The 14,237-nt window shown below is 38.0% G+C and overlaps 1 protein-coding gene across 4 annotated transcripts in view; it reads left to right on the top strand.

The window, feature by feature from the left end:
* The window catches only part of TBX20 (T-box transcription factor 20), a 46,317-nt gene that overhangs the window by 30,276 nt on the left and 1,804 nt on the right, over nt 1-14,237 (top strand). Inside the window, exons 8-9 of one of the 4 annotated variants that reach the window (XM_041466735.1) lie at nt 3,485-3,703; nt 9,728-9,848. In XM_041466735.1, the coding sequence (XP_041322669.1) occupies nt 3,485-3,703; nt 9,728-9,848 (340 nt within the window). Of the gene's footprint in view, nt 1-3,484; nt 7,644-9,727; nt 9,849-14,237 lie in introns of those variants that run through there. The other 3 variants (XM_041466739.1, XM_041466737.1, XM_041466736.1) reach the window with 3 other exon arrangements.

Below are 14,237 nucleotides of genomic sequence, written 5' to 3'. Positions count from 1 at the left end.
TTTGCATTGTTGACTTTGTGACCTGCCTGATATGCCACAGCCACTTGAGGTAAAGCAGTTCTATCTGTCTTCCGACTGGCAGTGCCCTTGTCTTGTCCTCTAACTTCATACAGTGCTGCTAAGATAACAGCATTCTTTCTGGTCATGAGCTCTTTGGACTTGTGCAGGGAAAACACACTTATTTTTAACCATGAGTTGCTCTTCAGCAAAATATGATTAGGTGGGCTTGTTTTTACACATCTATTCTAAGAGCAGGTCATCAGATTATGGAGTTTCTGAAGCAACTTCACCTGCTATGATGCCATCCTTTCACATAGTTCTGGGGAATTACCTTGCTTCATGTCAGCTTAGATCCTAGGCCAGCTATTGTTGAAGACAGTATTAAATGTTCGATTGCTGGAAGTGCTCAGAGCAAAGCACCTTCTCTTCAAGATTAAATTTCTCCCTAGTATGATGTCCTCCCTTGGGAGTGACAAAATGAACCAGGTGAACCTCAGTATGACAGCTGGCCATTAAATCTCTTCAGAAGAGAGTCCTTAGAAAGGTGTCATGGGGGATATACTACTTTATTACAATTAATTTTATGTGTAATAAAAGGGTACAGTTCTGCATTTGCTCGCAATATGGCACATGAGTAAGTGAGGAAAATTGTGAATCATGGCAAAGAACTTTTTTTCTAATCTGGGAGCCATATGCTATATGGGATGTGAGTGTTCTGGGCAGCCAGAGACATGCACAGAAGGTAAATCATACTGCTCTTACACATGAGTAGCTGGTACTGCCTTTCCTCTCTCTTTAGGTCTAGTGTTCTTAAATAAGGAAAACTCCTCCAAGATACAAGGAGAAAAACAATGTTCTTATTCAAATTCCATAGTTATTTTCATTTCTGCCAATGAATTTTAAAATTACCTTGCATGCAAAACTGATGGATGTTCCCCCACAAAAATAAGAGTTGAGAGCCAAACACATATGCATTGCTGGGTGGTGTGTGTTATAAGCTCTTTGAGACCTTGATTGCCTCAGAAGTTCTAATTCTCTTGGTGGTGGAAAAAGTGGTATTTGGAGTACTAAGCTGCAATTAGAGACCAAATCAGTTGGAGCAGGAAAGGATGCTTGAGAAAGTTCCTTGTGAAAATCACTGGATAGTTAGTGTTGGAAGGGACTGTTAAAGGTCATGTAGTGCAAACCCCTTTCAGTGAGCAGGGAGGGACATCTTCAACTAGATCAGGATGCTTAGACCCCCATCCAACTTGACCTTGCATATTTCCTGGGATGGGACATCCGGCCCCTCTCTGGGCAACCTTTGTTTCACCAACCGGTGTTTCATCACTCTCACAGTTAAAAAATTTTCTCCTATATCTAGTCTAAATCTATCCACTTTTAGTTTAAAGCCCATACTTGTGACAGATCATGGTAAAAAATTTGTTCCCAGCATTCCCATAGGCCCGCTTTAAGCACTGACAGGCTGCAGTTTTGTGTCCCAAAAGTCTGCTCTTCTCAAGCCTCCACAAGCCCAATTCTCTAAGCCTTTCCTTATAGGAGAAGTGTTCCAGACCTACAATAATTTCACAGTCATTCATGAGAAATAATCACATACCTTATTCTGCATAAAACAAAGAAATAAATAGCAGTGATAGACTTAGTAATTACCTCAGCACCCTCCCAGAGCATTATCTGCTCAGCAAATTTCAGCCATCTAAAGATGGAAGCAGCTAACCTACACTACAAGATGTCTAATTCCAAAGGAACTAACAAAGAGAAAATATATAAATTCAATGGAAACTCTTTAATGCATAATTTCTTTGTGCCTACATCCACACACAGCCACAGGATTCATAGTAGCCACCTGGAACAGAGCCAAATGAAACCTTCTGGGCAAATCCAGATTTGCACCCTGCTTTCCCTGTAGTGCAGTAATGCTCAGATGCCCTTTGATTTGTCAAGGGTTTTGCTGTGGTCTGTGAGTAATGTATCATACTTGGAGTTTGGCTCTGGATTCTAATTTCCCAGCAGTTAGGATTTGGTTCAGCGGTAGGACCAGGATTTGATTCAAGTTTATCTCCACTGCTAAATTGGCACAATTTATTTTTCCTGTTACCGGGCTGTTTCACTTGTTTCATTAAGCAGAGGAAAAATAAATCATTGTTTGAGAATATATCCCATAAGAGATTTATGATTTTTTTTTTTAAACCACAACAATATACACTTTTTATTTCTGTTGTTTTTCGCTTATAGTTTTGGTTTGAGTGTGTGGCTATGATTGGTTACTTAATTCCAGTAAGTTTTCCTTGATGGATAGAAGTCTTCACATGTTTTCATACTACAGTTTGGATGAACCTCCCTTCTTGAATTAGATTTATGAAACTAGCACCTGTTACAAAATTTGTTGTCTCAGAATGTTTTGCAATACTGAATTGAAATTATATTTTGTCAAATACTCTTTCCAACAAATCTATTTTCTAAAGAAAGCTGGTCAAGTAAGAAAATACATAAGAGACAAGAGTTAAATTATTATTTAAAGGGGAATACAATGAATTTATTTACAGTATTTAGTTGTATTCCCCATTTCTAGAAATCAGACATACGATGATGACCAGATGCATCTAGGAGCTACAGAGATGAAGGACAACACAGTCATCACATTATTTGAAAATGACCACGTGTAATTAGTCAAACGAATTATTGCTTCCCCAAAATTTTACTGTCAACATAAGTAATTAGCTCTAATTTTAAGAAACCAATTTTCTTTTTTTTTTTTTTTAAATGATTCTTCAATCTTCAGAAAACAGAAAGTATTTTAAAGAGTTGGAAGATTTGTGGAAATTACCTTCAGAGCAAGTTTTGCACCTCTTACTATGAATTAGCACTGGTGTTGTTTATTAGAGTACTGTACACAGTTGGGAAAACAACAAATACTTTGACGTTTATGTTTTTAGGATTTTTTGCTATACATTATGGAAATAATGAGGTTGACTGGAAAGATGTAGTGTTGACAGGTTTTACTGGGATTAAAAAAAAAGGAAAACTTGTAGAGAAAATTACATTTTTCTGCATTTTTGCCACACTGAAATTTTGGGAAAAAACCCCAAAACAACAGTTCTACTAAGGATCTGATGTAAAAATCTACAAGTATGTCTTCAAAACAGGAGTGTAATACAGTGAGCTTCCATGTCAGAATAGATATTTCAGTGTTTAGTGGCATTACAAGGTGCTTCAGTGTTTAATATATAAAATGTTCAATGTGCAAAGCCAATGTTGAAGCCACTGCAACCAGCTTCTGAAAATGGAAATTTGTCTAAGATGTAGCGATAAAGGACAGCAACCAGCTTTAAATAACATTTTAAAGACTGAAGTATTTGGGAAGTATTTCCAATGACAACTGGTCATTGAAATCAGGCTTGCTGTAAAGGACTCATTTTCTCCCTTTTTGCTACTTTACCAGCTTCGTGTGCCAACGTTAGGTATTCTTTCTCTTTGCTTGCAGGGTCAGCCTTTACAACATCTGATAACCTGTCCCTCAGTTCCTGGGTTTCCTCTTCAACCAGTTTCCCAGGATTTCAGCATCCACAGTCTTTGAGTGCCCTGGGTACCAGCACTGCATCCATAGCTACACCCATTCCTCATCCAATCCAAGGATCTCTGCCTCCGTACAGCCGCCTGGGAATGCCTCTGACACCCTCTGCCATAGCCAGCTCCATGCAAGGTAGCGGCCCCACTTTCCCTTCCTTCCACATGCCAAGGTACCACCATTACTTCCAGCAGGGTCCTTATGCAGCTATCCAAGGACTGCGTCACTCTTCCGCAGTGATGACACCGTTTGTATGAGTGACGTACGACAAGAGGAACACACGATTTTAAATGTGCAAGTTTGCTATGACAAAATACAAGGGACCTTCCCGAAAGGCCTGTGGCAGGAGTGCTGAACTCATGACAAACCAGCTGAAAAAATGCATTGTGGATACAGATTCCTCTTTTGAGGGATCACAAGAAGAGAGCATGCAGCTTGGAGCTGCTCACAGATCTATGTGTAACACAGCCAAAATGGATCCCAAAGTCCCCAGGATCTTTGGTCACGTGCAGCTTGTTCCAAAGGTGCATTATACCTAGTGGAAAGAGATTATCTTTAAGCAGCAGTATACAAACTAATTGTCTATAGGTCTTTTTTCATATGCTAGATGAATTCTAAAAAAGGCAATACTCTTACTCATCTTCCATCTCTTCTTGTGACTGATGAGCATCTAAACAGAAAAATGTATTGCTATAACTTTGAGCATGTTTTAGGCTATCTCAGCATACATTTGCTGAAAATAGGACAAAGTGGAGAAGACCACTGTCCTTTTTAAGACTGGCATATATTCACCAAAACCAGTATTTCTTAGTTGCTACTATAATCACAAAGAGAACGTTATTAACAAGTCTTTCTTTCTTTGTTTGTTTCTTTCACAAAACACTTATCGGTTCCAAAAAAAGAACTGTGTTACAGGACTGTAGTAGTAATAATGTATTCTGTCCTTCAGTCTAAAAGGAAGTTTGTCCTATATCTGTCGGTTAAGATATAATGAAGAAAAATTTTGATTTGGAAAAATCTATTACTTAAACTTAGAAACAAAGATTTCCCATTTTAAAGCAGTACTTGTTTGCTGCTGTGTGTGCCACTGAAGACCTGTTTCCAGCTGCACATGTGAACCAAGTTAACCCAATTTCAGGCTAGATCAGTCTATAGACTCTCTGGATCAAACTATAATTAATGGACTGGTATAAGTGGCATTGGAGTATCTTTCCACTTGTTCTGATTTTGTTGGGTTTGGTTATGGCTGTTATTATAAAAGGCATCAGCTTGGCCAGGAAAACCAGTTTTTTCACATCCCACTATAATGGTTGAGTTTCCTTGGAAAAATATCAGTACAGAACTTCACATGAAAGTTTGTTTTTTTTTTTTTTTAATTCACGTCTGACTTTTTTTCAGTTAGTATTTGGGGCTCATTCAAAGTACTGTCCCCTTTTCTAGTATGTTGTGTCTGATACAATGGAGGAGCTATAGAGGCATAAGATGATAATGACCTTGTCTGCAGAGAGCTAGCATGAATCCTTTGCACTACTGGAAAGAGTACCAGTGTGATGTTGGTTTTCTGTGTGGCAAGAGCTGGGATTCCATTGTAAGTAATAAGTTGACACAGTTGCTGTGTTGAGTTGCATCCAAGCTATAGATGATAATACATCTGCTGACAAAAGAGAACTAGCATAAATAATCTCATATATTACAGATCTCTGTAGAGCTGGAACACAAAACAGACTTATTGTCCTCTGCTTTTCACCATTCTCTATTGGTGTCATATTGTCTGTCATTGGTAAAAAGCAGAGCGTAGTACACTGAATCACCTATTTCCATCTCTGCAAAGTATGCAGGCATGTGCATCCCACAGAAAAAGACCACCATTATGTAATTTCCAGTAGCTGAATTCAAAATCTTCTCAAGCTGGCCATTTCAATCACCTTTTCAACCAAGTTATCTGCAATATCACCCTAATTCCCCATTAATCACTGTTGGACCTGCTGATGAAAACTGACCTGGGCCAATTTGCAACCCCTGTGCTCTGTATGTAAATAAAAATGAAAATTTATTTACAATTCAGACCTGCTACAAGGAGTTCCATAAATTAATATGACAGGTCAAGCTCTGCAGTGTTTAAATGGCTCAGAATCAGACACTGAATTTGTCTTGGTGTACCCAAATATTAGATTTTGCTGTAGTCTATCAGATTCACAGGAAAAGTGCATGTTGCAAGATTGTGCCTACTTATAAGTGGTTTCAAGATAAACGCCCTATTTTTCAGGAAATTAAGTGATACTGACCCTACAAGAATGTAATTCTTCAAGTAAACATGACTCTACAGAAACAATAATTACAGAAGAGGTTTGGTAGAAAGTTTGCTCTTCAGTTGTTTGACTTCTGTTAGAGTTGTACGAAGACCCTAGGATGACATGCACTAAAGCCTGTGGGGAAATTCTGTTTATTTTATCTGGTTCCTTCTGCAGCTTCATTTACTTATATGGAGTTCAGGGAATATGGTTAGGTTCAGAACTCAAGCCAGTAGTTTTACTGCTGATACTTCCATCGGGAAAGGGTCAAGTAAGTAGGCAACTTTTACATGACTCCAGAAACAAGTTTGAAACAGGTGGGCTGATTTAGACATGGTCAACATGTGACATAAAGGCTGCTCATACATCACCTTCCTTCATGAACCAAATTCAGAGAAACAAACTGCATCATCTTTTCAGCTCTGTCCCAGCCTCTGCTCTGAGAACACCAATATTTGACATGCAGAAATGCCCCTTATACTCTTTCAGAGAAGGAGAGAAGCACCACTCCTTGTGCTTCTCTCTGATTGTTTAATTCCTTTGTAGCAGAAACCCATTGGGTTGCCCACCAATGCAGAATCACAGGCAGGTCCCAAGCAAGGGAATGAAGGCAGCTTGTGACAGATTTCCTCAGGAATGAGATCAATAGGTACGTCCATTCCTCACTTCCTCTTCTTTGCCCTCACAGTCCTACCTACAAAACCTGTTGCAGAGATTTGAGGTTAAAGGGATTAAGTTCACACAGGCCACAGGATGTCCAGTGAAGAGGTCTTGCCACCTCACTGTTTCTGCTCCATGTCCCTCTCACCTTCCTGTAGGCCTGGGGAAGCATGGGAGTGATTCCAGGAATAAAATTTCTACCCAGCTGAAGTCAAATGGAAATTTATTGACTGTAACGGGGGCAGGATTTCATTCCACATTGTCATCTAAAAATAAAGCCTGGCAGTAGGAAGAGTGACTTAAATGGCAGCAACAATATAGGAACAGTACAGGAAAGATTAAAACTCACCTACAAATCAGTTTTAGCACTGAACTCACAACTGAAAGAAAATGAATGTGAATTTGTAATTAATTGGTTAAAGAGTGAAATCACTTTTGATAAAAAAAAAAAATAAAAATTGTCTCCACCACTCCACCAGTTTGACAATAGCCCAGTAATTTATTTAGGGACTTGCTGTACTGCTGTCAAAATTGCATCACTTTCAGGACATAACATCTGTTGTTGGTAGATGGGCTAGGAATGCCAAATACAATCTAGAATTTATTTTCCAAATACAATTCACGTTTTGTGTCCCATGAGAAGTGCTCTTCACCTTTATGAGCTTTTTTCTTGGCTCAGAAAAATGGAGCTGGTTTATGTTGTTTGATTTTGTTTGGGTTTTTTTTTTGGGGGGGGGGGGGGGGGAGAGCTGTTGGCCTTTTTTTTAAGAAGAGTGGAGAGAACATGCCTGAATATGTTTTTCAAAGGGAGTGATAAGATTTTACTTGGAAGTGTTCCAAGTATTTTTGTGTTTTTCCTGTATTACCATTTTATCCATAGATTATCAACACCCTCCAGTCTTTAATTCAACAAAAGCATCCCATATATTAACAAAACTGATTTGGATATATTTGTCTGAATATTTTTTCTTCTACTTTTGGAGCCCTGAGAATCTAAACAGAAACCCTCCCATTTTTAATTTCTCTTTGGTTTGCAGCATTGCTTTGTATGGCCTGAGGCACTGTCAAAGATAGAAAATCAATGCCACTGGGTTTCAGTCGTACTCTTCTGGGTGCAAACAGAACAACAAGCATAGACCAAGTAGATAAAAGTAGAGTTCCTAATGGAAATGCTTCATGAGTCCAAGGATGGTAGGTTGTATGGTAGCTAACATGCTTGGTACCACAGCCTTCAGAACGCAATTGCAGAATTTCTCCCAGACAGTTTTACCCATGGAGGCCGGGACACTGCATCAACATGTACACATGTAAGAAGATGTTGCCATTTCCAACATCCAGCAAACACTAACTGGCACTTGAAAAGGACCCTTTTTTAACTGAAAAGCATTTGGGCTGGCAACTTCATTATGTAGTACATTCTCTTTATATGTGTGTACTATACAGAAACAGATGTATCAATGAAAATTGTTGCAAAAACTTGGGATAATTTCCAAAGTGTAAGTCAATATAAATTGTGGTAATTTACTCCAAGATAAGGGTAAAAGCAATAGTGAGATCTTGTCCTGAGGAACTTGTGGCCACAGTGCATATACTCATCATCTGCAGGGGGATGACGCTCACTGCAAAATTAATTTTGATTTTAGTGAGATTTTATTCTCACTATCCTTTACAGAGCATTTCTGCTGCAGGAGATGTGGTTTCTTCACTAACCACCTACTTACCAGCCAGAGGATTTATGTATTACTCTGTAATCAAATGTCCTTGCATATAATCTCTAGATTATCAGATGACAACTTCTTTTTCTTTATTTTATCTTTTTATGAGAAAACTAAGCAGTGAATTAAATAAGCTCTGAAGTAACTTTTTATGATAGTTTAAGGACAAAAAATACAGTTTGCTGTATTTTACCTTTAGCACATTTAAACAATCTTTTTCTTTTTAATTGTACCTTCAGAAACATGAGGAAAGATTTGGTTTAAAAACAAGGAAGGTAAAAAAACTGGATGTAGCCTCTTTAACAGAATGTACCACAGTTCTTCTGTTTGCTGTGTTGACTTTGTTGTTTATATTGCATTGCGTGAGCACATTCACCATGTACCGAAGTGTGTGTTTGTGTGTATGGGGTGGGGGTAGAGGGAAATCTTTTTATGGAAAAAAAAGTTGTGAACATAAACTATGAAGCAACATCTAATGAAAAGTTTCTTTTTAAGTGCAATATATTTATTTCTGCTAGAAATATAATATCAACATTATGTAATATTTGAAGCATTAAATGTTATTTGTAAACAGCTTAAAATTATATATATATCACAAAAACTGTACAGAAGTGCAAATGTGTGGATATTCAGTTTCTTTCATTAAAATATTGGGTGTTTTGATATATCATTCTTATTTAGCCAAATCTTTCTGCTTCTGGTTTTTTTTCCTCTAACCAAGTTGCTGAGTGCAGTGGAACCAGTCACAGATGTTTCTGATAGTATACGCAAAATTTGCTAGGGCTGCTCATCTACAAAAGGTGGTCTAAGTCTTGGATTCATATGGAGTAATAGTTGTCCTCTAGTTAAATATAACTGTAGTTTGCACGGAGTTACACAAATTATTTATTTTTCAAAATGCTTTGCAATCATATCCATAAAAACTCCTAGGTTTGCCAGCAAAACTCAAATAAATGGCTGAAATACGGGGTTCTCAGGGTCCCCAAGATAGTAAATACAGACCTAGGAAACACAGTATAAGAAGAGAGTGGAATTAGCTCTGTTAAGTCAGGAGAAGTGGAGAATGTAAAGAAGTGAGGAGTAAATTCCTCTCCATAAATGCTGCAGGGTATTTATTTAAAAGGATTTTATTTCAATTATAATGGCATATATTAAAGCAAGAGAGTGTTACCTGAGACTCTATCTAAGGTATTCAAAGAGGAAAGATAGTGACACACAGTACAGGATTACCTAGAGAGTATAAGAAGCAATACCTATCATTCAAGGTCTTTTAGAACAGGTTGAACATGCACTACTCAAGAGTGATGTGATTAAAGCTAATCTTGCCTTAGGACAATCAAATGATCTCTTGAGGTGCTTCCAAGCTTCCTGTAAGAGCCATCCCTTAAAGCAGCTCTGACAAAATCCTCATGTTGCTCCAGAAGTTTTTGTTATGCATCCATAGTTTATCTTGTTCCCAAACTGAGATCAGCTGCTGGGTGTTTTGCAACTAGGTCACAAGATCCCTGGTTTGCAAAGAAGCTCAGTGGGATGGAAGAGCTGTGAGGTTCCAAGGAACAGAAGCAGCAGCATCGTCTTGGTTTGTGAATGTAAGCAAGGAGATAAGAGCCTCAGGTAATTCAAATCTACCTTGAACTACGCTACATTGCAACCATGCATTAATGTATCTCACTCACATTTGGAATGTATGAAAATTAGGATAGGTTGCTGAGTTGGTAACTCCATATGATGCCTTTTGTCTCTGTATTATATTTTTATGGCATCTTGGTAGCAAAACACCTGCATTCTCTCATGGATATTCAATGCTGTGAAAGTCTTTTGCTTAACCTCAGGCTAAGGGGGCTTTCTTGATTACAAGTAACACCAAGCACGTGCACTGGCACTTTCCTGAAACAGAACTCTTGGCTGTACACTGGCTCAAGGCATGGCTATGCCAATGGTCCCATTGAAATCAGCAGCCTTGCTTGCATAAAGTTAAATCAGTGCTCAAGCGTTGCAGTGGCTCTGCAACAGCAAAACTCCTCGTGCTTTGCAGAATCAAGACCTTTGGGAACAAGCTGTCTGTGCAACACCTCTATAATAGGAGCCTTTATTTGCTATTTTCCAAAGAGAAATTTGGGGAGCAAATAAAATGAAGATTCTGAACTGTCTCCCGGTAAAGTTACTTTGAAGAGACTGATGAGTAGTCATGATGACTGTAGGCTGCCTTGTGTATCACATTCAGAAAACAGATTTATATCCAAATTATCTATCTTGGAGATAAGCAGTGCAGAAAACAAATTATTTGGAGAATGCTATCTTCTAAACTTCCTGTGCAGGAGCACAATGAATCAATGATTTAATGGTATACTTGAAATACAGAGCAATAAACAATATTTTGAATTGTGATCATTTCAAATACACATAAAATATTAAGATTATACACCAACAATTCAATATATAAAAACTAACAATAATCACTAATAATAACTCTAGAAAAAGAACTGGCAGTGGTCTAATTCTCAAGATCTTTATTAAGTTAGTCACTGATATCAGGGTTGGTCAATGAGGCTCTAGGAACCTTTGCAGGCAGTATAGAAGCTGGTCCTTGTTCTCCAGAGTAATAACCAGAGGAACCAAGAAAAATCTATGGGGATGCCTATCAGAAAAGTTGGACAGAGAGGTTTTTTTGAAGAGTAGGATAATACTTTCTCCCAATGCAGAGAGTATTAGATATATCACCATTGTCGCATTTTTAGCTCTGTTAATATAAAATATAATTTGACAATCAGACACATAAAAATCCAGTTTTTTAAGGCTTTTTAGGATGGAAAATAGGTCTATTGCAGGAACTGCATTGACTAACCAATTTGATAAATTAAAATTAAGCAGCCATTCTCAAGCAACAATTTTTGCCTCTTGCTTGACTTTGAATTGTTTTTATTTCCATTGTGAAGCCTACCAGGAATATATGCAGTAATTTGGAGTGGTTTAGGGTGTTGTATCCTAGAGAATCTCCTGGGTTTGAGTCATGTTTTCACAAACTCCATGAGCACCTCTTTCAAAGGTTTGTGTTCTCCAGTGTTTGGGGAAGGGTAGCTGCAGAAATGGTTGTGAACTGAATGGTTGTCCTTCAGCTAGCTCTTTGCCTGTTTAAATTAGCAACAATTGCAGAATAGCTCAAAGAGTAAGATGAATTTAAAAAGGGAAAATGCTTGCAGCTGAATCTGTAATTGATGATATTTGTAACAAATAATCCCCCAAAACGTGGAGGTGATAACAGTTCCTTGAAAAGCTGCGTCTCTTCTCTATTTAGATGCTTAATTTTGGTCAGCTGTTCTGAGAGTCAGAGAAGAAACAAAGCATATAACAAAAAACCTGCATCAGAAGTCACCAATTCCATTTAATTCCTTTCACATCAGTTAAAATACCTTAAGACAGAGACACAGGTAAAAAGCACAAAAATCATTCTAGACTTTGTCACCTCAAACTAGAATGATTTCTGTGCTTTTTACCAGTGTCTCTGTCTTAAGGCATCTTAAATGATGTGAAAGGAATTATATGGAATTGGTCAAGTTCATGCTGTCGTTACTTCTAGTCTGCACTGTCTTCCAGTCAGCTTCTAGGGACAATGCATACACAACTTTAAGTATAAATACTAAATCACTTAGGTATTTGGTGTCATCAGAAACAATCCTCTCTTTGAGTTCTCGCAGAGGTGGAGTAAATTGTGATGCTTAAACTGGCAGTCTGTGCTTCATAGGGGTCACTGAAAATGGACTGCTTTCAATCAGAGGTTTTTTTTATTGAAAATCCCACTTGATTTTCTGAAGCAAGAACTCTGTGGTGTTCACTGGTCTTCACTCTGGTGTAAAAGTCGAGTGTGGGAGAGCAGTTTCTGTTTCTCTTAAAGACATGGTTGATACATCATCACAAATCAATTATTATTTCTTCCTGTGCTCTCTCATGGATTGATCCCAAGGCAGCCAAAGGAGGAATTACTTTTTATCTTGATGCAAATTGTTGTCTGTAAGATTTGCATTGATAATATCTGAACATGTACTGAGGGCTTTGGAGTGTCAGGCTTCAATTACCTTCCCTCTGAAAGTCATAGCTTTCCAACTTGAGACACCAGTCATACAACTCATCTCCAATGATATTACAAATAAGTTAATTGTACTCAGGGGATTTATCAGCCTGACTTTATTTAATCTCTCCATTTTCAGTTAACATAGTCACGTCAAACAGTGCATTTCCAGAGGATGATTAGATTGTTTCAGATGGTTAAAGACTTTGGCCTTCCTTGCTCCTTCATTTTACAAAGCTCTAGGAATTTTTGACTGAACATACAAAAGTCTAACACTTGTGCTCCCATCATTTCCTTTACAAGGCTTCAAATACCTCTCAGTTCTTAAATGAATTAGTATGTGTTGTAGAGCCTATCTAGCACTCAAGTTAACTTGGCATGGTTTCCAGTAGTTCTGGACAGACAACTACTTGTGTTTTCAGTCACAGAAAATGTTTTCTTTCCTATATAGCTGATGAGGGCAAAGACTAACAAGGAATATTATAGGCTGAGATTTCAAAGCCATTATAAATGTAGATGCACAGTTCACACTAATTTTAGCAAGACTCCTGTTTCTGAGTCCTATACAGAAAGTCTTTGCTATAGTGTTTGTTATTTTAAAGGTTTATGGTTTTTTTCAGAGACCAGCCTAAACATTTTAACATTTGTTTCTGAATTATTTTAAAGCCTCTTTTGCTCCATGCCATAATATCATGCCTTTGTTCTTCTGTTCTTTCAACCTTGGCCAAACTGTTAGAGAACACATGGATACTTCCTTTCCATTTGCTAATTCAATAATAAGAGAACTCATGTGAACTGAAGAGGTTAATTTACTTTTTTCTTTGTGGAGTTTTGGATGTGGTTGTTTTTTGTTTTTTTTTTTTTTTGGTCCTATTCTTCAGAGCTTAGTTCTTTTTTACTTCACTTATAGAAGAGTATCTCAAAGGCAGAGTTTCCATCATGACAATATACCCAACACTGAATTTTGCTGTCCAAAATTTGAGGCACAGGCTTGAGCTGTCTTGACATAAAAGAAATCAGAATGTAAAATGACACTGAGAGGCATCAGAACAGCACACTTTTACCACTGCCAGGAACTCCCACCCTGCTCCTGAGCAGCTGCTGCCATTCTGCATGCAAAATTCACCCAAGAGCAAAAGCAAAATGTTTTCCTCCTCAGGGCTTTGGTATAGGCAGCAAAGCAGGCATCAGGTTTGGGACTGGTTTGTCCCCCCCTTGCCCACAAACACATAAACACGCAGAGTATTTGATGCTGAGGAAATGCCTCATCAGCTTGTGCCCAGAGCCACTCAAGGCTGTGGATTCCCCGAGTGATCTAAGAGCTCAGAGCCTAAGATCTGCAATGTACAAGTTTCTCTTTCACACACACAAAAACTTATGGCTTAGAATATTTTTAACACTTGTATTATTCTGGAAATATGAATCCGCAGTGCAGCTGCGAAGAGATGGACTTTTTCACCAGAATGGACACACTGGAAAATCCAGAAAGATGTAAATAGCAACTGTCCGGATGCAACAGCAGAAATAAATTGGAAGCTGATCATAAGATCCAAGTGGGTATTTAGAGTTAGTGTAAATAGAAATACCAAATTAAGCAAATAACATGTAATTTTGAGATGAATTGCCCTATGTGCCAAGCACAAAACTTTGCACTGGCTATGCACAGCATGATAACATGAGAATAGGGCAAACATTTTAAAACCTAAAATCACATGAGAAATTGCAAACCACAAAAAAGAATACTAAAAGTCACACGTGCAATGCGACCATAAACAAAACTGCAGTATGGTTAAAGACAACTCTAGCTTAGAAAGAAGTTTTCCATAACATGCAACCTGAAGGAAAACCAGATCATACATCCAAATTTCAGCTATACCAGATTCTAACTGAAAAAAATTTTAAAAAGCACCAGTGTAAGCATGCCTAAACACAGGAAA

The sequence above is a fragment of the Pyrgilauda ruficollis genome, unplaced genomic scaffold (assembly GCF_017590135.1).
Source record: "Pyrgilauda ruficollis isolate IOZ18807 unplaced genomic scaffold, ASM1759013v1 scaffold2, whole genome shotgun sequence".
NCBI classification, from domain to species: domain Eukaryota; kingdom Metazoa; phylum Chordata; class Aves; order Passeriformes; family Passeridae; genus Pyrgilauda; species Pyrgilauda ruficollis.
This window is presented reverse-complemented; position numbering and strand designations above follow the sequence as displayed.